The sequence below is a fragment of the Pseudophryne corroboree genome, chromosome 1 (genome assembly GCF_028390025.1).
Source record: "Pseudophryne corroboree isolate aPseCor3 chromosome 1, aPseCor3.hap2, whole genome shotgun sequence".
NCBI lineage: Eukaryota > Metazoa > Chordata > Amphibia > Anura > Myobatrachidae > Pseudophryne > Pseudophryne corroboree.
This window is the reverse complement of record NC_086444.1, coordinates 559,698,644-559,725,756: the sequence shown is the minus strand read 5'-3', so window position 1 is coordinate 559,725,756 and position 27,113 is coordinate 559,698,644. Positions and strand designations below refer to the sequence as shown.

The 27,113-nt window shown below is 48.8% G+C and overlaps 1 protein-coding gene across 3 annotated transcripts in view; it reads left to right on the top strand.

Annotated features, from left to right (window-relative positions):
* FSD1L (fibronectin type III and SPRY domain containing 1 like) overlaps positions 1-27,113 on the top strand; it is a 240,097-nt gene that overhangs the window by 110,332 nt on the left and 102,652 nt on the right. For all 3 annotated transcript variants that reach the window (XM_063914148.1, XM_063914147.1, XM_063914146.1), the window contains exon 8: positions 21,215-21,313. In XM_063914148.1, coding sequence (XP_063770218.1) covers positions 21,215-21,313 — 99 coding nt within the window. The remainder of the gene's footprint in view (positions 1-21,214; positions 21,314-27,113) is intronic.

Below are 27,113 nucleotides of genomic sequence, written 5' to 3'. Positions count from 1 at the left end.
GAAGTCAGAAGACAGGCGAGTGTTAGAAGACAGATCTTCAATCAAAAAAGTGACGGCTAAAGGTACCGCACGGCTGGCGGAAGCGCAGCGCGCCATGTTGCCCACACATACACAGGCACTGCAGGGCGTGGGGGGGGGGGGGGGGCGCCCTGGGCAGCATGAAACCTGGCATAAATAAGGGGCATAAGTTGCTGAGGCACAGTCCTACCCCCGCCAGTATAATAAATAACCTCATAAAAGCTGAGGAGAAACACACCATTGAAGAGTGGAGCTTCCTCAGTCAGCCAGCTAGCACACTGCTCAGCGCCATTTTCTCTCCTCAGGCTGCAGAGACCACGCTGGTCCTCCTCCACTATTGAAAAAGTATCAGGGTGCAAAACAGGGGGGGCCACAGTGAATTTGGTGCTATATAATTGTGTGATTAGCATTATAAAAGCGCTACATGTCAGTGGGCATTTTGTGTTCACAGACATTGTGTTACTGGCGCTGGGTTGTGAACTGGCAAATCCTATCTGTGTCCCTCTGACAGATTTTACTGTGGGTCTGTCCCCTATAAGTCCAGGAGTGTCTGTGGTGTGGTTGTGCACATGTGTGACATGTCTGTGGCAGGGAACTCTGTGGAGACATGTTAGGGACACAGAGGTGTAATATGACACCAAGAGCCTGACTGGGTGAAAGGTTACATGATAGTGTGAATCATATCAGTAAGAGGTTGGACTAAATCTCATACAGAAAACTGAATATAATCTCTTGAAGATGTGATTTTTAATAGTTCTGCCTTTCAACCACAGGGACCCCTCTGGGTCACATACAAACAAGTAGTACAAACGGATACCGACACGGACTCTGATTCCTGTGTCGACACTAGTGAATCCAGTGGAATAGGTCCTAAGTTAGCAAAAAGCATTCAAAACATGTTTTAGCTATAAAGGAGGTGTTAGAAGTTACGAAGCCCCCTCTTTTACCACAAGGAGAGGGTTTACTTTAGTAAAGAAGTAATGTAATTTCTCTGACGTCCTAGTGGATGCTGGGGACTCCGTAAGGACCATGGGGAATAGACGGCTCCGCAGGAGACTGGGCACATCTAAATAAAGATTTAGGACTATCTGGTGTGCACTGGCTCCTCCCCCTATGACCCTCCTGCAAGCCTCAGTTAGATTTCTGTGCCCGGCCGAGCTGGATGCACACTAGGGGCTCTCCTGAGCTCCTAGAAAGAAAGTATAGTTTAGGTTTTTTATTTTACAGTGATACCTGCTGGCAACAGGCTCACTGCAGCGAGGGACTAAGGGGAGAAGAAGCGAACCTACCTAAGAGGTGGTAGCTTGGGCTTCTTAGGCTACTGGACACCATTAGCTCCAGAGGAATCACACACAGGACCCGACCTCGTCGTCCGTTCCCGGAGCCGCGCCGCCGCCCCCCTTACAGAGCCAGAAGCAAGAAGGTCCGGAAAATCGGCGGCTGAAGACTTCTGTCTTCTCCAAGGTAGCGCACAGCACTGCAGCTGTGCGCCATTGCTCCTCATGCACACCACACACTTCGGTCACTGATGGGTGCAGGGCGCTGGGGGGGGGGGGGGCGCCCTGAGCAGCAATATTAACACCTTGGCTGGCAAAACTGACACCATATATAGCCCCAGAGGCTATATAGGTGAAAATTACCCCTGCCAGAATAACACAAAAAGCGGGAGAAAGCCCGCCGAAAAAGGGGCGAAGCCATCTCCCTCAGCACACTGGCGCCATTTTCCCTCACAGCTCCGCTGGAAGGATCGCTCCCTGGCTCTCCCCTGCAGTCCTGCACTACAGAAAGGGTAAAAAAGAGAGGGGGGGCACTAAATTTAGGCGCAGTATATATATAATACAAGCAGCTATAGGGGAAAACACTCTGTATAGTGATATCCCTCTGTTATATAGCGCTCTGATGTGTGCTGGCATACTCTCCCTCTGTCTCCCCAAAGGGCTTTGTGGGGTCCTGTCCTCTGTCAGAGCATTCCCTGTGTGTGTGCTGTGTGTCTGTACCGCTGTGTCGACATGTATGATGAGGAAAATGATGTGGAGGCAGAGCAAATGCCTGTAAATGTGTTGTCACCCCCTGAGGGGTCGACACCTGTGTGGATGGATTTATGGAAGGAATTACGTGACAGTGTCAGCTCCTTACATAAAAGGTTTGACGACATAGGACAGCCGGCTACTCAGCTTGTGACTGTTCCAGCGTCTCAAATGTCATCAGGGGCTTTAAAACGCCCGCTACCTCAGATGGCAGACACAGATGTCGACACGGATACCGACTCCAGTGTCGACGACGATGAGACTAGTGTACCCTCCAATAGGTCCACCCGTTACATGATTGAGGCAATGAAAAATGTATTACACATTTCTGATAGTACCCCAGGTACCACAAAAAAGGGTATTATGTTCGGTGAGAAAAAACTACCAGTAGTTTTTCCTGCATCTGAGGAATTAAATGAGGTGTGTGAGGAAGCCTGGACTTCCCCCGATAAGAAATTGATAATTTCTAAACGGTTATTGGCAGCGTACCCTTTCCCGCCAGAGGATAGGTCACGTTGGGAAACATCCCCTAGGGTAGATAAAGCGCTTACACGTTTATCAAAACAGGTGGCACTACCGTCTCAGGATACGGCCGCCCTAAAGGATCCTGCTGATAGAAAGCAGGAGGCTACCCTAAAAGCTATATATACACACACGGGCATTATATTGCGACCAGCGATTGCATCAGCATGGATGTGCAGTGCTGCTGCTGCGTGGTCAGATTCCCTGTCGGATAATATTGATACCCTGGATAGGGACAATATTTTGCTGACAATAGAGCATATAAAAGACGCTGTCTTATACATGCGTGATGCACAGAGGGATATTTGCCGGCTGGCATCAAAAATAAGCGCAATGTCCATTGCCGCCAGAAGGGGGTTATGGACTCGGCAGTGGTCAGGTGATGCCGATTCAAAAAGGCACATGGAAGTTTTGCCAAATAAGGGGGTGGAACTGTTTGGGGATGGTCTTTCAGACCTCGTTTCCACAGCTACGGCTGGGAAATCGACATTTTTGCCACAGGCTACCCCACAGCAAAAGAAAGCACCGTATTATCAAGTACAGTCCTTTCGGCCCCATAAACACAAGAGGGCTCGAGGCGCATCCTTTCTGCCGAGAGGCAAAGGTAGAGGGAAAAAGCTGCAGCATACAGCCAGTTCCCAAGAGCAAAAGTCCTCCCCGGTAAGTCCACAGCATGACTCTGGGGCTTCACAGGCGGACCCGGGTACGGTGGGGGCATGTCTCAGAAATTTCAGCACACAGTGGGCTCTCTCACAGGTGGATCCCTGGATCCTTCAAGTATCTCAGGGGTACAGGCTGGAATTCGAGATGTCCCCCCCCCCCCCCCCGCCGTTTTCTAAAATCTGCCTTACCAGCAACTCCCTCTGCCAGGGAGGCAGTGTTGGTGGCTATCCAAAAACTGTATTCACGGTAAGTGATTGTCAAGGTACCCCTCCTTCAGCAAGGAAAGGGTTACTATTCCACAATGTTTGTGGTACCGAAACCGGACGGTTCGGTGAGACCCATCTTAAATTTAAAATCCTTGAACACGTATATCAGAAAGTTCAAGTTCAAGATGGAATCGCTCAGGGCGGTTATTGCGAGCCTGGACGAGGGGGATTACATGGTCTCTCTGGACATCAAGGATGCCTACCTGCATGTCCCCATTTACCCTCCTCACCAGGAGTACCTCAGATTTGTGGTACAGGACTGTCACTATCCGTTCCAGACGCTGCTGTTTGGGTTATCCACGGCACCGAGGGTCTTTACCAAGGTGATGGCAGACATGATGATACTCCTTCGCAAGAAGGGAGTTTTAATTATCCCGTACTTGGACGATCTCCTGATAAAGGCGAGGTCCAAGGAACAGTTGGTAGTGGGGGTAGCACTTTCTCGGGAAGTGCTACAACAGCACGGCTGGATTCTCAATATTCCAAAGTCACAGCTGGTCCCGACGACACGTCTTCTGTTCCTGGGAATGATTCTGGACACAGACCAGAAAAAAGTGTTACTTCCAGTGGAAAAAGCCGAGGAGTTGTCATCTCTAGTCAGAGACCTCCTAAAACCCGGACAGGTGTCGGTACATCAATGCACACGAGTCCTGGGAAAAATGGTAGCTTCGTACGAAGCAATTCCATTCGGAAGGTTCCACGCAAGGACTTTCCAGTGGGACCTGTTGGACAAATGGTCCGGGTCCCATCTCCAGATGCAACAGCGGATAACCCTGTCGGCAAGGACCAGGGTGTCGCTGCTGTGGTGGCTGCAGAGGGCTCATCTACTAGAGGGCCGCAGATTCGGAATACAGGACTGGGTCCTGGTGACCACGGATGCCAGCCTTCGGGGCTGGGGTGCAGTCACACAGGGAAGAAATTTCCAAGGACTGTGGTCAAATCAGGAGATTTCGCTTCACATAAATATTCTGGAGCTAAGGGCCATTTACAATGCCCTAAGCCACGACCTCCACCCGGGAGAATGGGGACTTCATCCAGAAGTCTTCCAAATGCTGGTAAACCGTTGGGAAAGACCACAGGTGGACATGATGGCGTCCCGCCTCAACAAAAAGCTAAAAAGATATTGCGCCAGGTCGGTTTATGTGTTTCCTCCTCTGCCTCTCATTCTCAAGGTACTGAGAATAATACGAAGGCGAGGAGTGAAAACTATACTCGTGGTTCCGGACTGGCCAAGAAGAGCTTGGTACCCGGAACTTCAAGAGATGCTTTCAGAGGACCCTTGGCCTCTGCCGCTCAGACAAGACCTGCTGCAGCAGGGGCCCTGTCTGTTCCAAGACTTACCGCGGCTACGTTTGACGGCATGGCGGTTGAACACCGGATCCTGAAGGAAAAGGGCATTCCGGAGGAAGTCATCCCTACCCTGATCAAAGCCAGGAAGGATGTCACCGCAAAACATTATCACCGCATTTGGCGGAAATATGTTGCTTGGTGTGAGGCCAGGAAGGCCCCAACGGAGGAATTTCAACTGGGTCGATTCCTGCATTTCCTGCAAGCAGGGGTGACGTTGGGCCTCAAATTGGGGTCCATTAAGGTCCAGATTTCGGCCCTGTCGATTTTCTTCCAGAAAGAACTGGCTTCACTGCCTGAAGTTCAGACTTTTGTCAAAGGAGTTCTGCATATTCAGCCTCCTTTTATGCCCCCAGTGGCACCTTGGGATCTCAATGTGGTTTTGGAGTTCCTGAAATCACATTGGTTTGAACCACTTAAGACTGTGGATTTGAAATATCTCACGTGGAAAGTGGTCATGCTGTTGGCCCTGGCTTCGGCCAGGCGTGTGTCAGAATTGGCGGCTTTGTCATATAAAAGCCCTTATCTGATTTTCCATATGGATAGGGCAGAGTTGAGGACTCGTCCTCAGTTTCTCCCGAAGGTGGTATCAGCGTTTCACTTGAACCAGCCTATTGTGGTGCCTGCGGCTACTAGGAATTTGGAGGATTCCAAGTTGCTGGACGTAGTCAGGGCCCTGAAAATTTATGTTTCCAGGACGGCTGGAGTCAGGAAAACTGACTCGCTGTTTATCCTGTATGCACCCAACAAACTGGGTGCTCCTGCTTCTAAGCAGACTATCGCGCGCTGGATTTGTAGCACTATTCAGCTGGCGCATTCTGCGGTGGGACTACCGCAGCCTAAATCTGTAAAAGCCCATTCCACAAGGAAGGTGGGCTCATCTTGGGCGGCTGCCCGAGGGGTCTCGGCTTTACAACTTTGCCGAGCTGCTACTTGTTCAGGGGCAAACACGTTTGCAAAATTCTACAAATTTGATACCCTGGCTGAGGAGGACCTGGAGTTCTCTCATTCGGTGTTGCAGAGTCATCCGCACTCTCCCGCCCTTTTGGGAGCTTTGGTATAATCCCCATGGTCCTTACGGAGTCCCCAGCATCCACTAGGACGTCAAAATAACAATTTACTCACCGGTAATTCTATTTCTCGTAGTCCGTAGTGGATGCTGGGCGCCCACCCCAAGTGCGGATTGTCTGCAATACTTGTAAATAGTTATTGTTATACAAATCGGGTTGTTATTGCGAGCCATCTGTTCAGAGGCTCCGTTGTTATCATACTATTAACCGGGGTTCCTATCACGAGTTATACGGTGTGATTGGTGTGGCTGGTATGAGTCTTACCCGGGATTTAAAATCCTTCCTTATTGTGTCAGCTCTTCCGGGCACAGTGTCCTAACTGAGGCTTGGAGGAGGGTCATAGGGGGAGGAGCCAGTGCACACCAGATAGTCCTAAATCTTTCTTTAGATGTGCCCAGTCTCCTGCGGAGCCGTCTATTCCCCATGGTCCTTACGGAGTCCCCAGCATCCACTACGGACTACGAGAAATAGAATTACCGGTGAGTAAATTCTTATTTTTCCCTCCATCTCAGGAGTTGAACAGTCTCTTGGTGGGAGTCTGATTAAACCTGAAAAGAAATTTCAGATTCATAAAAGGAATTCAGGCAGCTTACCTTTTTCCAAAAGGTGGGAGTCACCCCCGCATTTTAGACAGGGCCCTGTCATAAAAGAGAAAAGGTGTTTCTCCCTGCGCCTGGAATGGCTTCACTTGAGGAGCCAACAGACCGCAAGTGAGTGAGGTGATCTATTGATGTGGCCAATGGGACACTACTCAGGCCTACCATTGTCTGTGCGTGGGTGAGTAGTGCTATTGAAAAGTGGTCAGAAAATTTGTCATTAGACATTGACACAATAGATGGAGACGAGATACTCCTAACGTTAGGTCATATCAAAGACACTGCTGCGTACGTACTAGAAACCATGAAATATATTGGTCTCTTGGGATCAAGAACCGCTACCATGGCAGTATCGGCTCGGAGGGCGTTAGGGATTCGCCAGGGGTATGCTGATGCAGATTCCAAAAGAAATATGGAGGCTCTCCCGTATAAAGATGAGGCCTTGTTTGGTGATGGACTGGATGCGTTAATCTCGGCGGCTACCGCAGGTAAGTCGACATTCTTGCCTTATGCTCCTACATCGGCGAAAAAGACACATCACTCTCACATACACTCCTTTCGGCCCAACAAATACAAAAAGGCCAAAGGTTCCCCCTTTTTTGCAGGTAGGGGAAGGGGAAAAGGAAAGAAATCCGCAGCGTCTCCCGGATCGCAGGAGCAGAAGTCCACCCCTGCTTCTGCCAAATCTGCAGGATAACGCTGGGGCTCCCTTGCGGGAATCTGCTCGGGTGGGAGCACGTCTGAAATTTTCAGCCAAATCTGGATTCAATCTGGCCTGGACCAATGGGTCTTACAAATAGTGTCCCATGGGTACAAACTAGAGCTTCAAGATGTCCCCCCATGCCGATTTTTCAAATCGACCTTGCCAGCTTCTCTTCCGGGAAGAGAGGCAGTAACAACGGCAATTCAAAAATGATGTCAGGATCAGGTAATTGTCCTGGTACCCTTGGCACAGTAAGGAGAAGGTTTTTTTATTCAAGCCTCTTTGTAGTTCTGAAGCCGGACGGCTCAGTCAGACCGATTTTAAACCTGAAAAATCTGAATCTCTACCTGAAAAGGTTCAAGTTCAAGATGGAATCCCTGAGGAGAGTGATTTCCAGTCTGGAAGAGGGGGACTTCATGGTGTCAGTAGACATAAAAGATGCTTACTTGCATGTTCCAATTTATCCTCCTCACCAAGCTTATCTGAGATTCGCAGTACAGGATTCCCATTACCAGTTCCAGACGTTGCCGTTCGGACTCTTCACGGCACAGAGGGTATTCACCAAGGTGATGGCGGAGATGATGGTCCTCCTTCGTTAAAAAGGAGTCAATATAATTCCTTATCTGGATGATCTCCTGATAAAAGCGAGATCCAGGGAACAGTTGGTGCAGAACATCGCACTCTCCCTGTCAATACTCCAACAACACGGTTGAATCATGAATTTTCCAAAGTCGCAGTTGGAACATACGACAAGATTGTCCTTTTTTTTTAGGGATGATTCTGGACACAGAAGTACAGAGAGTATTTCTTCCAGTGGAAAAGGCTCTGGAAATCCAGAAAATGGTCAAACAAATATTGAAACCAACAAGCGTGTCGATCCATCAATGCATTCGGTTGTTGGGGAAAATGGTAGCGACCTACGAGGCCATACAGTTTGGCCGATTTCATGCCAGAGTATTCCAGTGGGACCTGGTGCATGTTCCGGATCCCACCTACACATGCACCAGAAAATAATCCAGTCCCCCAAAGCCAGGATTTCGCTACTGTGGTGGCTACACAGTACTCACCTATTAGAGGGACGCAGGTTCAGGATTCAGGACTGGGTCCTAATAACCACGGATGCAAGTCTCCGAGGCTGGGGAGCTGTCACACAGGGGGAAAGCTTCCAAGGAAAATGGTCAAGTCAGGAAGCCTGCATTCACATAAACGTTCTGGAATTGAGAGCCATTTACAACGGCCTTCTACAAGCGGTACATCTTTTTCAAGATCATCCCGTGCAGATCCAGTCGGACAATGTAACAGCAGTCGCATACATAAGCAAGGTGGAACGAAAAGCAGAGCGGCAATGGCAGAGGTGACGAGGATTCTCCTCTGGGCAGAAAGACATGTTAGAGCTCTGTCAGCAATTTTCATTCCGGGAGTGGACAACTGGGAAGCAGACTTCCTCAGCAGACACGATCTCCATCCAGGAGAGTGGGGCCTCCACCAAGAAGTCTTCGCAGAGGTGACAAGTCTTTGGGGAGTTCCTCAAGTAGACATGATGGCATCTCGTCTAAACAAGAAGCTTCAGAGATATTGTTACAGTTCGAGAGACCCTCAAGCAATAGCAGTGGATGCACTGGTGACCCAGTGGGTGTTTCGGTCGGTATATGTTTTCCCTCCACTTCCACTGATTCCAAAAGTTCTCAAAATAATAAGAAGAACAAGAGTTTGAGCAATCTTCATTGCCCTGGACTGGCCAAGGAGGGCTTGGTATCCAGATCTTCAGGAGTTGCTCATAGAAGATCCTCGGCCTCTTCCTCCTCGAGAGGACCTACTACAGCAGGGGCCATGTGTGTATCAAGACTTACCGCGGCTACGTTTGACGGCATGGCGGTTGAGCGTCGGATCCTAGCCCGAAAGGGTATTCCCAAGGAAGTCATCCCCACTCTTATTCAGGCCAGGAAAGGAGTAACATCTAAACATTACCACCGTATTTGGAGAAGATGTGTCTTGGTGTGAATCCAAGAAGGCTCCTATGGAAGAGAGTGAGTTGGGACGTTTTCTCCATTTTCTGCAGGCTGGTGTGAATGCGGGTCTTACATTGGGGTCAATCAAGGTCCAGATTTCGGCCATATCAGTTTTCTTTCAAAAACAATTGGCCGCCTTTCCAGAAGTTCAGACGTTCGTGAAAGGGGTTCTACACATCCAGCTTCCATTTGTGCCTCCAGTGGCACCATGGGAGCTTAATGTGGTGTTGCAGTTCCTTCAATCAGATTGGTTTGAACCTCTGCAGGAGATAGAATTGAGGTTTCTCACTTGAAAAATGGTGATGCTTTTGGCCTTGGCATCCGCAGGGCGGGTGTTTGAGTTTGGGGGCCTTGTCTCACAAGAGCCCTTACCTGATCTTCCATGAAGATAGGGCAGAGTTAAGAACTCGTCAACAATTTCTTCCAAAGGTGGTTTCATCCTTCCACATAAACCAACCTATTGCGGTGCCAGTAGAAGCTGTCACTTTCACTGAGTCACAGTCTTTAGATGTGGTTAGAGCTTTGAAGATTTATGTCGCAAGAACAGCTCGATTACGGAAAACAGAGGCTCTGTTTGTCCTGTATGCTCCCAACAAGATTGGGTGTCCTGCTTCTAAGCAGACTATTGCGCGCTGGATCAGAGGGACAATTCAGCACGCTCATTCTACGGCAGGCTTGCCGGTACCGAAGTCGGTAAAGGCCCATTCTACTAGGAAAGTGGGCTCATCCTGGGTGGCTGCCTGGGGCGTCTCGGCTTTACAACTTTGCCGAGCAGCTGCTTGGTCAGGGTCAAACACATTTGCTAAATTTTATAAGTTTGACACCTTGGCCGATGAGGACCTCAAGTTCGGTCAATCGGTACTGCAGGGTCATCCGCACTCTCCGCCCGTACTGGAGCTTTGGTATAACCCCATGGTACTGAAGTGGACCCCGGCATCCTCTAGGACGTATGAGAAAATAGGATTTTAATACCTACCGGTAAATCTTTTTCTCCTAGTCCGTAGAGGATGCTGGGCACCCGACCCAGTGCGTACTTTACCTGCAGTTTGTTCTTTATAGTTCTAGTTGTGTTTCATTTGTTTTCAGCATGTTGCTGTAAATGGTTCATGCCTGTCGGCGTGTGTTATGTTGAATGCCATGTTGTGTGGCATGGTTGAGGTGTGAGCTGGTATGAATCTCACCATTAGTATAAAAGTAAATCCTTTCCTCGAAATGTCCGTCTCCCTGGGCACAGTTCCTATAACTGAGGTCTGGAGGATGGGCATAGAGGGAGGAGCCAGTTCACACCCTTGAAAAGTCTTAAAGTGCCCATGGCTCCTGCGGAACCGTCTATACCCCATGGTACTGAAGTGGACCCCAGCATCCTCTACGGACTAGGAGAAAAGGATTTACCGGTAGGTATTAAAATCCTATTTTTGTCTGTCCTGCCACCCAACCGGAAACACGCCACCCGCAAGGAAGATCTAATAATACAGGCCAATGGCACTATAGCTAGGGCAAAAGGATCGGGGATAGAGGACACCCCTGCCTCGTCCCTCTCTGTAGAGGAAAGCTGGAGGAGATGTGGCCATTAACAGAAACCCTAGCTGTGGGAGCAGAGTATAGAAGTTGGACCCATTTTTTAAAATTGGGTCCAATGCCAAATCGGTCCAAGTCCCCCACAAGAAACCCCACTCCACTGAGTCAAATGCCTTAGCAGCATCCAAAGAAACAATAACAAAAAGTGCAGGCCTCCCACCCTCACATGAGGAAAGTGGGGAGACACCACCCCGAGCCCTTCAAAAAAACAAAACACATCAGTGGAGTGAGATAATAAACAAAAACAGAATCATCGTAGCATCATCTGGGTAACATAATGCAGTATCATTATTAGCAACTGACAGTAGCCAAGATAAAACAAAGAAATAAACAAACAAGCATTATGGATCAGCTGCAAGTGCCCGTCTAGCCGGGGCCCAGCGGTCTAGCCACAGGGCAGCTTCCCGAGGTATAGCAAAGAATTTTGTTTCACCGTCTGCCACTACCCTAAGCCTAGAGGAAAAAAGCATTGTATACTGTAAATTAAGATCCTTGAGATGCCTTTTAATCGTAATAAATTGTGCACAGTCTTTTTGCACCTCCAGCGCAAAGTCAGGAAACACCGAAATTTTGGAACCGTTCCATAACAAGGGGCCCTTGGTGCGCACCAACGACAGAACAGCATCCCAGTCCCGATAATGGAGAAATTTTGCTATCAGGGTGCGCGGTGGTGCACCTGGTGGCAGTGGTCTGAAAGGACTCCTGTGAGCCCGTTCAACCGTGAAAAATGGCATAAAGGAGTCAGTACCAAAAGAGTTCGTCAGCCAAGTCTCAAGGAACTTCTCCGGGTCAGTACCCTACTTTTTTTTCCGGAAGCCCCACAAATCGGACATTATTCCTCCTGAGTCTGCCTTCCATATCTAGCATTTTGCCTTTAATATCTGACAGCTGACCATCAATGGCGGTGACACGGGAGCTAAGCGGTGAGATTTTACCCTCCAAAGTAGAAGTACGGGTTTCAACCTCCCCAACCCGCTCTCTGACTTTTTGGATATCGTGATGTTTTATGGTCAAGTCAGCCTGAACTTGACCTATCTTGTCAGAAACGAGACTCGCTAGCCGCTAGGGCCTCCAACTCTTTCTGTAGCACATCATCAGTAGCCTCGACAAGAAGATGACTGACTGGGGGAGGCTGGAGGAGGGGGGGTATCCCCACCCCTGTCCAGTGTTGCCGCATTCCTTCCAGGGGTATGTGACTACTGTGCGAGCCGGGCCGCAGCAGTTTTGTGGTGATTCCTCACCATTATTAGATATATTGAGGCAAAACAAGTTGAGCAGCTCGGGGAAGGCACAGCAACAGCAGGATATGAAGCAGAATCAAAAAAAGAACGGTACACCAAAAGGACAGTAACGGTTACAGGTCCAATGAGGCAGCTGTATAAGCGACGCAATAAGAAATCCTCAGAATATAAGCATAAAAACTATGGAGGTGGCGCAGGATGCAGCACCAGTCCTGGGTAAAGAAATAGTTATGTAGCTCAGTGCGCAGTATGGGGGAAGCACACAATATTTGTAGGACCCACAGCAGGGCACTGTAAAATATAATAAAATAAAATAAAAAAAGGCAGGGTTATGGCTCCAGGGGCAGATATGCCTGGAGTAAAGAACAGAGGAGTCCCTGCCTGTCACTCCCTACGTGGGGAGAGCGAAGCCAGTTGTTCAGAGTCACACAGGCAGCCCCCCGGCCCCGTTTGCACACAGTCAGCACAGGGGGGTTCTAAACTCACTGCGGTCCTTAGCTGTGGTGTCCGTCGCAGAGCAGGCTCAGGAGACCAGCAGGCAGGGTCTGGCAACGCAGGAATCAGGGTCTTGTAAGGCAGGAACACATCCCTGAAGGCAGGCAGAGTCACCCAGTCAGCCCCGTTGCTCACAGGCAGCACGGGGGGGGGGGGGGTTAAACACACTGCGGCCCTCAGCTGGGATGTCCGGCGCAGAGCAGGCTCAGGAGACCAGCAGTCAGGGTCTGGCAACTCAGGAAACTGTCCCTGGATGTACAGGCAGGCCCAGCGCGGCACACGCTGTACAGACACGCTGCAGGGCCGGGACCGGAAGTCACGGCGCCATCTTGGGAGACCCGGAGTGGAGATAAAAGGTGCCCAGCAACCCGGCAAACACCGCACGTTGGGCGGTCTGCAGCAGCTCCCCGGCGGCACGGCACCTTTCCCCAGCAGGTGTGTGAAAGTGGACTCGGGTGCTCCTCAAGATATGCTGTACGGATGGTGTAGGTGGAGAGCGCCCGCACTGAGCTGCTACTCCATGTCCCGCTAGGACACGCCCCCTGGGAAACTGTACTTTAGTACCATGGGGTACAGATCCGGTCCACTGGAGCCTGGCACTTTAAAACCTTTAGTGAGTGTATGTGTGTGCTGGCTCCTTTCCTCTATGCCCCTCCTACCAGACTCAGTTTAGAAAAATGTGCCCAAGGAGCCGGGTGCATTTCTCTGGAGCTCCAGAGAGTTTCCTTTATTTTTTATTTTAGTTTTATTTTCAGGTAGTACTGGTTGGCAACCAGACTACCTGCTTCGTGGGACTTAGAGGGGGGACCGAACCAACCTCCTGAGGGTTAATAGTTCGTAACCAGCTGACAGGACATTGAGCTCCTGAGGTGCTGTTTTACACACCATACCGTGTGTGCCCACGCCAGCAGCTAGCCGCCACCCTCTAACAGATGCCAAAGATCGTCAGGTGCAGTGAGTGTTAACACCGGGGTCCCGGTTAGTGGGTCCCCGGTGTGGTTTGGCGGCATGTCATGTGGTGTTAACGGGCCATGAGTTGCGGTGCTCGCTGCGGACTACACTGGCTCAGCGGGCTTATGCTCCACAGTGCTCACTGTCAGTAGGCTTTGTGTGTACTGTTAATGCTAATTCAGCTAGTATAAGCATTAGTGAGACCGTGCACCATTACAGGGGCGGGGCTTCCCAGAGAGCGGGACCAGAGGCGGGAAGGCGCCATTTCCTGCTGCTGTGGATCATCAAGGCTGCACGCACGCTGCTCCTCCACGGACCCACGCTGTTACAAACCCTGTACTGGTACCAGGGGGTCATAGCAGGGGGGGGGACACATCAGTGGTAGCGCCGCTGCACATCTATAAGGTGACACACATATTTTCACACACTGTGCTGCTGTGTTCTGTGTGCTGGTCTCCGTTTCTCTGTGTCTGTTGACATGGTTATGTGTGCTGCTTGTTACTCTACCACTTCTTCTGCGGGATCCCTCATGTGTGAACAGCGCTCCTTATCACCTCTGGACACAGCTCACAGGCACCTGACTGGCTAGATACTTTGAAAAGCATAATTCACAATGTGAATTCAGAATTAACTGCAGCTAAAAAGGAGAGACAGGTGTTAAAACAGTCTATTGATTGTATGGCCAAAGCAGCAGATACCAGAAAGGCTTCTCAGCCCCCTCTGTTGGTTTCACATAAATGCTCACTGCCACAGGTGCTCCAGTCGGATTCTGATTAGCCTGATGTGGATGATAATGATATGGATGAGGACAGCTCTCTGTCCCCTGGGGTGGAGGCCATCATTTATGCTGTAAGAGAGGTTCTTCACATACCAGATCAGGAAGCAGAACCAGATGAGGAGTTGTACTTTAATGTTAGACCCAAGGCCACCTTTCCTGTGTCTAAGGAATTAAACTCCCTGGCCAGGAAGGCATAGGTAAACCCTGACAAGAAATGTAAAACTCCTCAGAGGTTTTTATCTACTTTTCCCCTCCCAGCTGAGGACAGAAAGGTATGGGAAAAACCCCCATCAGTCGATACGTCTGTGTCCAGACTGTCTAAGAAATTGGTACTGCCGGTGCCAGGGGCTATATCCCTAAAAGAGCGCGCTGACCGTAAAATTGAGACTACTCTCAAGGCAATATATACGGCGGCTGGCGTAGCACAGCATTCCACGATAGTTTGTGGTTGGATTTCTAGGGCAGTAGTTAAGTGGTCTGATAATCTTATTAATGGATAAGACACTCTGCCCCAGGATGATGTCATTACTCTGCTGCAACACATACAGGATGCTGCAAATTTTATGAGTGAAGCTATAAAGGAATTGTTTAAGGTAAATGGGCGCACTACTGCTATGGCAGTTTCGGCACACAGAGCTCTGTGGTTACGTCAATGGTCAGCGGACGCAGATTCCAAAAAGGGTGTCGAAAATTTTCCCTTTACAGGTGATGCCTTGTTTGGGGACGAGTTAAATAAATGGATCTCCCAGGCAACGGTGGGTAAATCTATCTATCTGCCGTCTGCTGCGCCACCTGCTCGACGTTCTTACACAGGTCCCTCCTTGCAGTCCTTTTGTGTGGCAAGATTCAGAGGCAGGGGCCAAGGGGTCTCCACCACTCCCAGAGGATCTCGTGGTAAGTCCCGTAAGCCTGCAATTGTTGCGTCCCTGGACCAGACCGCTGGATCCGCTGCTGCTAAGCCTTCCGCGTGACGGTTGGCCCCAGCAGCAAGGCGACTTCCAGGTAGGTGCTCGCCTTCAACACTTCACCCACTTGTGGGCGAAGTCCTGACGGGATCCTTGGGTGAGGGACCTCATTTCCCAGGGATAGCGGCTGGAATTTCAAGCACTTCCTCCTCACAGATTTTTCAAATCGGGTTTACCAGCTTTACCCGCAGCAAAAGTTACCTTGCAAGAGGCTATTCAAAATCTTTTGCAGACAGGGGTGGTGGTGGTTCCAGTACCTCCTTCGTTACACAACAGGGGTCTTTACTCCAGTCTTTTTGTTGTTCCAAAACCAGACGGTAAGGTGCGCCCCATCTTGAACCTGAAGTCTCTAAGCCCGTATCTGCTGGTGTTCAAATTCAAGATGGAATCCCTGCGGGCAGTGGTGTCCGGTCTGGAGGAGGGGGAATTCCTGGTATCTGTTTGTCAAGGATGCTTACCTACACATTCCCATGTGGCCCCCTCATCATGCTTACCTCAGGTTCGCCATCTTGGACGACCATTTCCAGTTTCAGGCCTTACCCTTTGGACTATCCACAGCTCCGAGGGTCTTCACGCATGATGGGAGTCAACATAGTCCCCTACTTGGACGATCTCCTGATAAAGGCTATGTCCAGGGAGCATCTACTCCAAAGCATCAATCTAACGACTCGCCTACTTACGGATCATGGGTGTATCCTAAATTTTCAGAAATCTCACCTAGAACCGACCCAACGTCTTCAGTTTCTAGGAATGATACTGGATACAGTGTCTCAGAAGGTGTTTCTTCTGATGTACAAGGCCTTGGCTATCCAAGCTATGGTCCGCTCAGTGCTCCGTCCTCGCAAGTGATAATGTCGATATTATTTTACACCATAAAGCTATACCTTTAAACACACTCTTACCATGGAGCCGCTACGGCCGCTATACTTAATACACACGCTACGCACTTCGTACGCTATTTGCCATTAGCTGGGTGTACAGAGTACGCACAGCGCGCGCACCCTCTTGATAAACTTTAAACCTTATTCGAAATGCAATGCAATGTTATTCTTACACTCTAAACCATGTGCCGCAAAGCACTGTAATGATGTTACACCTTAAACCTTACGCAGCGCTGACGGTATCAAGTACTTGCTGTGCGTACACACCTTATCAACACACTCTTAAACCATATACAGTTAAATACACTTTAAACCCTAGCAGGGAAATGAGGACACAACACCGATTTGTAGTTAACCGCTGGGTTCTAAGGCCACAGTGGATTATTTGAAAGGGGATAACAGTACAAGTTATACACTACAAGGCTAACAAGATAAATCTACAACAGAATAATGGCCACAGTCAATGTAGATACGTGAGAATGTTCGCTTGCGCAACCTGGACCAGTCCTCCGCTCATCAGGTAGATAGCGTTCAGAGTCTTCTGACCAGCCAGGCAACAACAGGCTTTTTATACTCTACTTCCATATACAATACAATGGTCACTGTAATCCCTTTGTCTATTGGACACAGAGATGCATCTTTACATTACAGGAGAGGTCATAGGTTGATTTGAAAAGGTGGGCGATGTCTTTCCCAACTGCTCTTGTGGGTGGTCTCCTCTGGATTCCCGCCGCATACATAATATACAGTTTATATTTATATTCTACTTCTGCACATAACTATACGCAGGAACATGCGATCTTTCTCTAACCAACACCGGAATGTTACCCTTAAAATACCCTACAGCTGGATACTAGACATCACCCTATAACCTTTGTCTGTCCCTTCCTATCATGCAAACGTGAATCCCTTAGTCCTGGAACCATTTAAACCGTTGATACTTGCTGATGTGATGCAGGGGAGCTATGTGTACAAAGTGCACTATTTGGGTTAAATATGTAATGTTCTGATAACCCTCTATGCGCTCACAAACTCCGCCGTAAATACCCATACCACGCGCAGGATCGTGGGAGCGACCATACGCAAATTGCGGATATGTGCACGCACGGCGGAACAAGTGCACGCGCAGCGGGCATGTGTGTGTGGTTAGTACGTGATGTATGCATTACAATATTTTTCGAGTTTGACACAAGGTATCCATACATCTGTGCATATGCTTGCTGGGCAGGATGGTAGCTGCTTATGAGGCAATCCAATATGGCAGATTTCATGCCCGGCCATTTCAGCTGGATCTGCTGGACAAATGGTCAGGGTCTCGCCTTCACATGCATCAGGAAGTGACCTTAACTCCGAAAGCCCGGATTTCTCTATTGTGGTGGCTACAAGTTCCTCACCTGGTAGAAGGCAGGAATTTCAATATCCACTCGTGGATTCTACTGACAACGGATGACCGTCTCCGGGGTTGGGGGGCTGTGACCCAATGGCCAAGTTCCAGGGGATATGGTCACTTCAGTTATCTGCTCTGCCAATAAACATCCTGGAACTCAGAGCAATGCTCTTTTGCCAGCTTCCCATCTCCTGAAAGATCAGGTGATCCAGGTTCAATTGGACAACGCCACAGCGGTGGCATACATAAACCGACAAGAGAGAACAAGAAGCATAGCGGTGATGCGAGAAGTGTCAAAAATACTCTTCTAGGCGGAGGAGTGGACAACTGGGAAGCAGACTTCCTCTGCAGACACGACCTCCATCCTGGGGAATGGGACCTACATCCCCAGGTGTTTCAACAGTTAATTCACCGGTGAGGCTGTCCTCAGATAGATCTGATGACTTCTTGTCTCAACAAGAAGCTATGCTGTTACTGTTCCAGAACGAGGGATCCACAGGCTGTAGCAGTGGACGTGCTGACAACACCGTGGACGTACCAGTTTGTGTACCTGTTCCCTCCTTTACCACTAATCCCAAGGATTCTAAAAATACTAAGAAGGGAATGCTTTCAAGCAATTCTAATTGCCCCGTATTGGCCTCCATGGGGCGTGGTACTCATACCTCCTATCCATGGATCTGGATGATCCCTGGCCTCTGCCGCTCCAAAAGGATCTTCTTCAACAAGGTCCGTTCATCTATCCAGACTTACTACGGCTACGTTTGACGGCTTGGTAGTTGAGAGGGAGATTCTAGCCAGGAAAGGTCTTCCCTCCAGGGTGATTTCCACTATGATCCAGGCCAGGAAAATGGTTACGTCAAAACATTTTCATCGTATCTGGAAAAAGTATGTTTCCTGGTATGAAAGTAGAAAGGTTTCTCCTGTGGAATTTAGAATTGGTTGTTTTCTACTTTTCCTGCAAGCGGGAGTGGATATGGGCCTACGTTTAGGCTCCATCAAGGTGCAGATTTCGGCGCTTTCTATTTTCTTGCAGAAACAACCCGCTATGTTGCCGGAAGTACAAACCTTCCTAAAAGGAGTTCTTTATATGCAACCGCCCTTCGTACCTCCCACGGCTCCGTGGGATCTCAATGTGGTTCTGTCTTTTCTTCAATCGGATTGGTTTGAACCCTTACATAGGGTGGAATTTAAATTTCTTACCTGGAAGACGGTGATGTTATTAGCATTGGCGTCTGCCAGATACGTCTCTGAATTGGAGGCCTTATCCTGTAAGAGCCCTTATTTGATTTTTCATGAAGACAGGGTAGAACTCAGGACCCGACCTCAGTTTTTGGCAAAAGTGGTATCTGCTGTTCATGTGAATCAACCCATTGTGGTTCCAGTGTTGTCTGACGCTTCCGTTGGTCCAGAGTCCTTGGATGTGGTGAGGGTCTCAAGGTTTATGTCAAACGGACTGCTTGTCATCGGAAATATGATTCGCTGTTTGTCCATTACGATGCCACCAAGATTGGTCGTCCGGCTCCTAAACAAGATTGACCATTCAACAAGCCTATACTTCGGCGGCTCTGCCTTGCCGACGTCTATTCAGGCCCACTCAACGAGATCTGTGGGCTCTTCCTGGGCGGCTGCCCGGGTGTCTCGGCCTTGCAGTTGTGCCGAGCTGCTACTTGGTCTGGTTCGAACACTTTTGTTAAATTTTGTCGGTTCAACACCTTGGCCAAGGATGACCTTCAGTTTGGTCAGGCGGTTTTACAGGGATCTCGGCACTCTCCCACCCATTTGGGAGCTTTGGGACTTCCCCATGGTACTAAAGTACAGTTCCCCAGTATCCACTAGGATGTAAGAGAAAATAGGAATTTAATACCTACCGGTAATTTCTTTAATCGTAGTGGGTACTGGGCACCCGCCTCAGTGTTTCAATTTCCTGCTTACCTGACTAAGTGTTTGGTTGGCCCGCCGTTGCGGTCCCCTTATGTTGTTGGAATAGCTTTTCTATCCTGGTTAGGTTGGTGATGCTATCCTCTGTTCTGGTTAGCGCCCTCCTTTTTCGGTTATGGTTGTGTTTTGGCTTAGTGCCTCACCGCTGTTGTACCTATTTTCTTCTCTCGTGGTATGTCCGTCTCCTCAGGCACAGTTTCCTAGACTGAATCTGGTAGGAGGGGCAAAGAGGGGAGGAGCCAGCACACAAACACACTTACTAAAGGTTTTAAAGTGCCAGGCTCCAGAGGACCCGATCTATACCCCATGGTACTAAAGTACAGTTCCCCAGTATCCACTACGGACTACGAGAAAAGGAATTACCGGTAGGTATTAAAGTCCTATTTTTTATCCCCCCCCTTTATAGTCAACACACATAGACCTCCAAGAGGTTTGCATGGAGTTTTATTTATCCTTTATAGTTAAAATGTCGACATTTGAAATGTTTCTCTTCTCGCTATTGTAGAAAATGTATTGTATCTATAAAGTTATAAAAGAAACATTAAAATGGATAGTCTCATTCATGTGAACCAGGGTGTGGGTGGGATCTGATGTAAGGTTTGGTGATTAGCCTTGAAATACTTACAGTATGTTACCTTCTATTTTTTTATTACTGAATTGTATTATATAGTTACTCTGACATATAATAAAGTTACAGTTGGTGTCTTTCCTGGTGTTTTGTCTGTGCAATTCTGAACCTTAAGGTTCCTTGTTCCCCTCTAATATATATGTACCTCACCATTGTCTTTAACCAATTGGTATTGGAGACCAGCACCACAGACTCTAGTGATAAGGGCCCTCATTCCGAGTTGTTCGCTCGGTATTTTTCATCGCATCGCAGTGAAAATCCGCGTAGTACGCATGCGCAATGTTCGCACTGCGACTGCGCCAAGTAACTTTACTATGAAGAAAGTATTTTTACTCACGGCTTTTTCTTCGCTCCGGCGATCGTAATGTGATTGACAGGAAATGGGTGTTACTGGGCGGAAACACGGCGTTTCAGGGGCGTGTGGCTGAAAACGCTACCGTTTCCGGAAAAAACGCAGGAGTGGCCGGGGAAACGGTGGGAGTGCCTGGGCGAACGCTGGGTGTGTTTGTGACGTCAACCAGGAACGACAAGCACTGAAATGATCGCACAGGAAGAGTAAGTCTGGAGCTACTCTGAAACTGCTAAGTAGTTAGTAATCGCAATATTGCGAATACATCGGTCGCAATTTTAAGAAGCTAAGATTCACTCCCAGTAGGCGGCGGCTTAGCGTGTGTAACTCTGCTAAATTCGCCTTGCGACCGATCAACTCGGAATGAGGGCCCAGGTTTGTAATTAGTGGCTGTTTGTGACATTGATATGAGATATGGTTTAAGCTTTATAGGGAAATTTGGGGCAACATCTTTGTACTGTACTGGTGGCTTATCAGGTATCACCAGCTTTCTGTATGCATTCCTGTATTGCATTGCTCATTCTATTCTTCATTGTCCTCTAGAGACTATTGGTGCTACTTGCGCTTTGTTTCTGCGTATTTACACTCTTCATTGTAGCAGCAAGGTCACTATTAATGCTTTTGTACAGTAACTTGTTTTTGTTTGTCACCACCCTACCGTACATGACATACTTGAAGTAATGATATGTGATAAAGATGTCACAGCGTGCAGCTTTGTATGTGGTGACAATTCGTGTGTACAGAGATGCTGCTTTCCCATCTCAGATCATTACTCATATACTACTCTTATATTTACATGTAGGTTTGAAGTTTGACTCCAAGTATATGAACTTTAGAGTACGAGCTTGCAACAAAGCTGTGGCAGGGGAATACTCCGATCCAGTCACACTGGAGACCAAAGGTAGGCACTGTGTTGTGACATACTGTATTGACAATCCTAAAACACTGTCAGACTGAAACTAGCAACCCTCACTATTCATTCTATCTATCAGTTCGTTTTTTTTCTTGGCCATGTCGTTCTATTTAGAAAGCAGAAACAAATTCAGAATGAAAACACTGACTCTAAAGCACTATGATGAAATTATTTGTCTTTCACATGGCAAACTTAGGGCCCCATTTACCAATGAACCTTAATACCAGTGGCATATTTAGTTTAGTATTGCAGTGATATGAACGAATATGTTGTTGGTATTTAACATTCCTCCAGCGAGATCCAGTGACGCCCCCCTGTTTAGCGGCACCTTCCGCTCTGTTGCTAGCAGCCTAACGGTGCCAGTGATGGGCTGTTGTATCATGTGCGACGACCTGTCTGTGCATTTACATTACACTTTCACTAGATGGGGACCCACAATGCCTTAAAGGCTTCGCTGGGTCCTCTTTGCCTGCAGTGGAGACCACATCGCTCTCACCATCTATAGATGGAGTTAGCAGTACAGGGGCAAACATAATCTTGTTTTACTACTGTATGTTAAATACTAAAAGGCTGCTTCCTCTTCCTCCTCTTCCTCCTCTTATTCCTTCCTTCCTTCTTCCTCCTTCCATATGATTAGGTTTTGAGTTATTGAGATGTCACTTATGTTAATATGGAAGGAAGTACTTGTTTGTGAGCCAGAAAAGTAATACCTATTTCTCATACGTCCTAGAGGATGCTGGGGATGCTTCAAGAACCATGGGGTATAGATGGGATCCGCAGGAGACATGGGCACTTTAAGACTTTAAAAGGGGTGTGAACTGGCTCCTCCCTCTATGCCCCTTCTCCAGACTCCAGTTAGATTCTGTGCCCAGTGAGACTGGATGCACACTGAGGAGCTCTCCAGAGTTTCTCAGAAAAAAGACTTTTTGTTAGGTTTATTATTTTCAGGGAGACCTGCTGGCAACAGGCTCCCTGCATCGTGGGAGTGAGGGGAGAGAAGCAGACCGACTTCTGTGAGTTTCAGGGCTCTGCTTCTTAGGCTACTGGACACCATTAGCTCCAGAGGGTCTGATCGCTAGGTACGCCTAGATGCTCGTTCCCGGAGCCGCGCCGTCACCCCCCTTGCAGAGCCAGAAGTCAGAAGCCGGGTGAGTAGAAGAAGATCAGAAGACTTCAGTGACGGCAGAAGATTTCAGTGACTGCTTTTGAGGTACCGCGCTGCGCGCCACGCTCCCACATACAAAACGGCACTGCAGGGGATGGCGCCCTGAGCAGCATAAAAACCTCAATGGCAACTGACATCAGAGTATACAGTGCCTGGGCACTAAATACAGACCCCCACCAATATAAAAAAAACTATAAAAATAAGCAGGACTGAAGTGCGCCATTAAGGGGGCGTTGCTTAGCCATCACAGCTCTAACCGGCGCCATTTTCTCCTCACAGAGACGCTGGTCCTTCCAAAACACTGCTGTATAGATCAGAGTGAAACACGAGGGGAGGCATAGTTGTTTGGTGCAATATAAGTTAAAAATAAAAGCACTATATCATGAGCGCGGTGTAAATGAGCTGGTAAACTCCTTATGTGTTTCCATGACAGAATGTACTGGGGTCTATCCCTTATAGCCAGTGTGATGTCGGTGGGTGTTTGGTACACGTGTGTCGGCATATCTGAGGCTGAGTGCTCTGCCACAGAGGGAATGACTATGTCGGCGCTGTCGACTCCTAATAGTACTTGGTACATGTAAATCAATGTCAACATGTCAGTAGAGATATATTTTTCCCCGAGAGAAAACTATATGGGAGACACAGACGTGGGGGGTGACCCTGTTGGCACCAACAATATCTGACTGGGTGGATATTGACATGATAATGTGATATCAAAAAGTGCTATACCTATATGGATATGTATGTATAGTAAAGTTACATTGGTCTGTGGCACGATCACAGACGCGATAATATTTATGGAGGGAGTCATGTTCATAGAATTGATTTCTCTCAGACCCCTCGGGATCGCAAAAATGTTACTACTCCCTGAGATCGACTCGAATAATGTTTCTTATGTCGACCATAATGTTTCTCTGACGTCCTAGTGGATGCTGGGAACTCCGTAAGGACCATGGGGAATAGCGGCTCCGCAGGAGACTGGGCACAACTAAAAGAAAGCTTTTAGACTACCTGGTGTGCACTGGCTCCTCCCACTATGACCCTCCTCCAAGCCTCAGTTAGATTTCTGTGCCCGGCCGAGCTGGATGCACACTAGGGGCTCTCCTGAGCTCCTAGAAAGAAAGTTTATTTTAGGTTTTTTATTTTACAGTGAGACCTGCTGGCAACAGACTCACTGCAGCGAGGGACTAAGGGGAGAAGAAGCGAACCTACCTGCTTGCAGCTAGCTTGGGCTTCTTAGGCTACTGGACACCATTAGCTCCAGAGGGATCGACCGCATGGAACTGGCCTTGGTGTTCGTTCCCGGAGCCGCGCCGCCGTCCCCCTTACAGAGCCAGAAGCAAGAAGAGGTCCGGAAAATCGGCGGCAGAAGACTTCTGTCTTCACCAAGGTAGCGCACAGCACTGCAGCTGTGCGCCATTGCTCCTCATACACACTTCACACTCCGGTCACTGAGGGTGCAGGGCGCTGGGGGGGGCGCCCTGAGCAGCAATAAAAACACCTTGGCTGGCAAATATATCACAATATATAGCCCCAGAGGCTATATATGTGATAAATACCCCTGCCAGAATCCATAAAAAAGCGGGAGAAAAGTCCGCGAAAAAGGGGCGGAGCTATCTCCCTCAGCACACTGGCGCCATTTTCTCTTCACAGTGCAGCTGGAAGACAGCTCCCAGGCTCTCCCCTGTAGTTTGCAGGCTCAAAGGGTTAAAAAGAGAGGGGGGGCACTAAATTTAGGCGCAATATTGTATATACAAGCAGCTATTGGGAAAAATTCACTCAATATAGTGTTAATCCCTAAATTATATAGCGCTCTGGTGTGTGCTGGCATACTCTCTCTCTGTCTCCCCAAAGGGCTGTGTGGGGTCCTGTCCTCAGTCAGAGCATTCCCTGTGTGTGTGCGGTGTGTCGGTACGGCTGTGTCGACACGTTTGATGAGGAGGCTTATGTGGTGGCAGAGCAGATGCCGATAAATGTGATGTCGCCCCCTGTGGGGCCGACACCAGAGTGGATGGATAGGTGGAAGGTATAAACCGACAGTGTCAACTCCTTACATAAAAGGCTGGATGACGTAACAGCTGTGGGACAGCCGGCTTCTCAGCCCGCACCTGCCCAGGCGTCTCAAAGGCCATCAGGGGCTCAAAAACGCCCGCTCCCTCAGATGGCAGACACAGATGTCGACACGGAGTCTGACTCCAGTGTCGACGAGGTTGAGACATATACACAATCCACTAGGAACATCCGTTACATGATCCCGGCAATAAAAAATGTGTTACACATTTCTGACATTAACCCAAGTACCACTAAAAAAGGGTTTTATGTGTGGGGAGAAAAAGCAGGCAGTGTTTTGTTCCCCCATCAAATGAGTCCATGAAGTGTGAAAAAGCGTGGGTTCCCCCGATAAGAAACTGGTAATTTCTAAAAAGTTACTGATGGCGTACCCTTTCCCGCCAGAGGATAAGTTACGCTGGGAGATATCCCCTAGGGTGGATAAGGCGCTCACACGTTTGTCAAAAAAGGTGGCACTGCCGTCTTAGGATACGGCCACTTTGAAGGTACCTGCTGATAAAAAGCAGGAGGCTATCCTGAAGTCTGTATTTACACACTCAGGTACTAGACTGAGACCTGCAGATAGTGCTGCTGCAGCGTGGTCTGTGACCCTGTCAAACAGGGATACTATTTTGCGAACATAAGAGCATATTAAAGACGTCGTCTTATATATGAGGGATGCACAGAGGGATATTTTGCCGGCTGGCATCCAGAATTAATGCAATGTCCATTCTGTCAGGAGGGTATTAGAGACCCGACACTGGACAGGTGATGCTGACTTTAAAAGGCACATAGAGCCTTATAAGGGTGAGGAATTGTTTGGGGATGGTCTCTGGGACCTCGTATCCACAGCAACAGCTGGGAAGAAATTTTTTTACCTCAGGTTTCCTCACAGCCTAAGAAAGCACTGTATTATCAGGTACAGTCCTTTCGGCTTCAGAAAAGCAAGCGGGTCAAAGGCGCTTCCTTTCTGCACAGAGACGAGGGAAGAGGGAAAAAGCTGCACCAGTCAGCCAGTTCCCAGAATCCAAATTCTTCCCCCGCTTCCTCTGAGTCCACCGCATGACGCAGGGGCTCCACAGGCGTAGCCAGTTACGGTGGGGGGCCGCCTCAAAAATTTCAGCGATCAGTGGGCTCACTCACAGGTGGATCCCTGGATCCTTCAAGTAGTATCTCAGGGGTACAAGCTGGAATTCGAGGCATCTCCCCACCGCCGTTTCCTCAAATCTGCCTTGCCGACAACTCCCTCAGGCAGGGAGGCTGTGCTAGAGGCAATTCACAAGCTGTATTCCCAGCAGGTGATAGTCAAGGTGCCCCTACTTCAACAAGGACGGGGTTACTATTCCACACTGTTTGTGGTACCGAAACTGGACGGTTCGGTGAGACCCATTTTAAATTTGAAATCCTTGAACACATACATAAAAAAATTCAAGTTCAAGATGGAATCGCTCAGGGCGGTTATTGCAAGCCTGGAGGAGGGGGATTACATGGTATCCCTGGACATCAAGGAGGCTTACCTACATGTCCCCATTTACCATCCTCACCAGGAGTACCTCAGATTTGTGGTACAGGATTGCCATTACCAATTCCAAACACTGCCGTTTGGACTGTCCACGGCACCGAGGGTCTTTACCAAGGTAATGGCAGAAATGATGATACTCCTTCGAAAAAAGGGAGTTTTTAATTATCCCGTACTTGGACGATCTCCTTATAAAGGCGAGGTCCAAGGAGCAGTTGTTGGTCGGAGTAGCATTATCTCGGGAAGTGCTACAACAGCACGGATGGATTCTATACATTCCAAAGTCACAGCTGGTTCCTACCACACGCCTACTGTTCCTGGGGATGGTTCTGGACACAGAACAGAAAAAAGTATTTCTCCCGCAGGAGAAAGCCAAGGAGCTGTCATCTCTAGTCAGAGACCTCCTGAAACCAAAACAGGTATCGGTGCATCACTGCACACGAGTCCTGGGAAAAATGATAGCTTCTTACGAAGCAGAATTCCATTCGGCAGGTTCCATGCAAGAACCTTTCAGTGGGACCTCTTGGACAAGTGGTCGGGATCGCATCTTCAGATGCATCGGCTGATAACCCTGTCTCCAAGGACCAGGGTATCTCTACTGTGGTGGCTGCAGAGTGCTCATCTTCAAGAGGGCCGCAGATTCGGCATACAGGACTGGATCCTGGTAACCACGGATGCCAGCCTTCGAGGCTGGGGGGCAGTCACACAGGGAAGAAATTTCCAAGGACTTTGGTCAAGTCAGGAGTCGTCCCTACACATAAATGTTCTGGAACTGAGGGCCATTTACAATGCCCTGAGTCTGGCAGGGCCTCTGCTTCAAAACCAGCCGGTACTGATCCGATCAGACAACATCACGGCGGTCGCCCATGTAAACCGACAGGACGGCACAAGAAGCAGGATGGCGATGGCAGAAGCCACAAGGATTCTCCGATGGGCGGAAAATCACGTCTTAGCACTGTCAGCAGTGTTCATTCCGGGAGTGGACAACTGGGAAGCAGACTTCCTCAGCAGACACGACCTACACCCGGGAGAGTGGGGACTTCATCCAGAAGTCT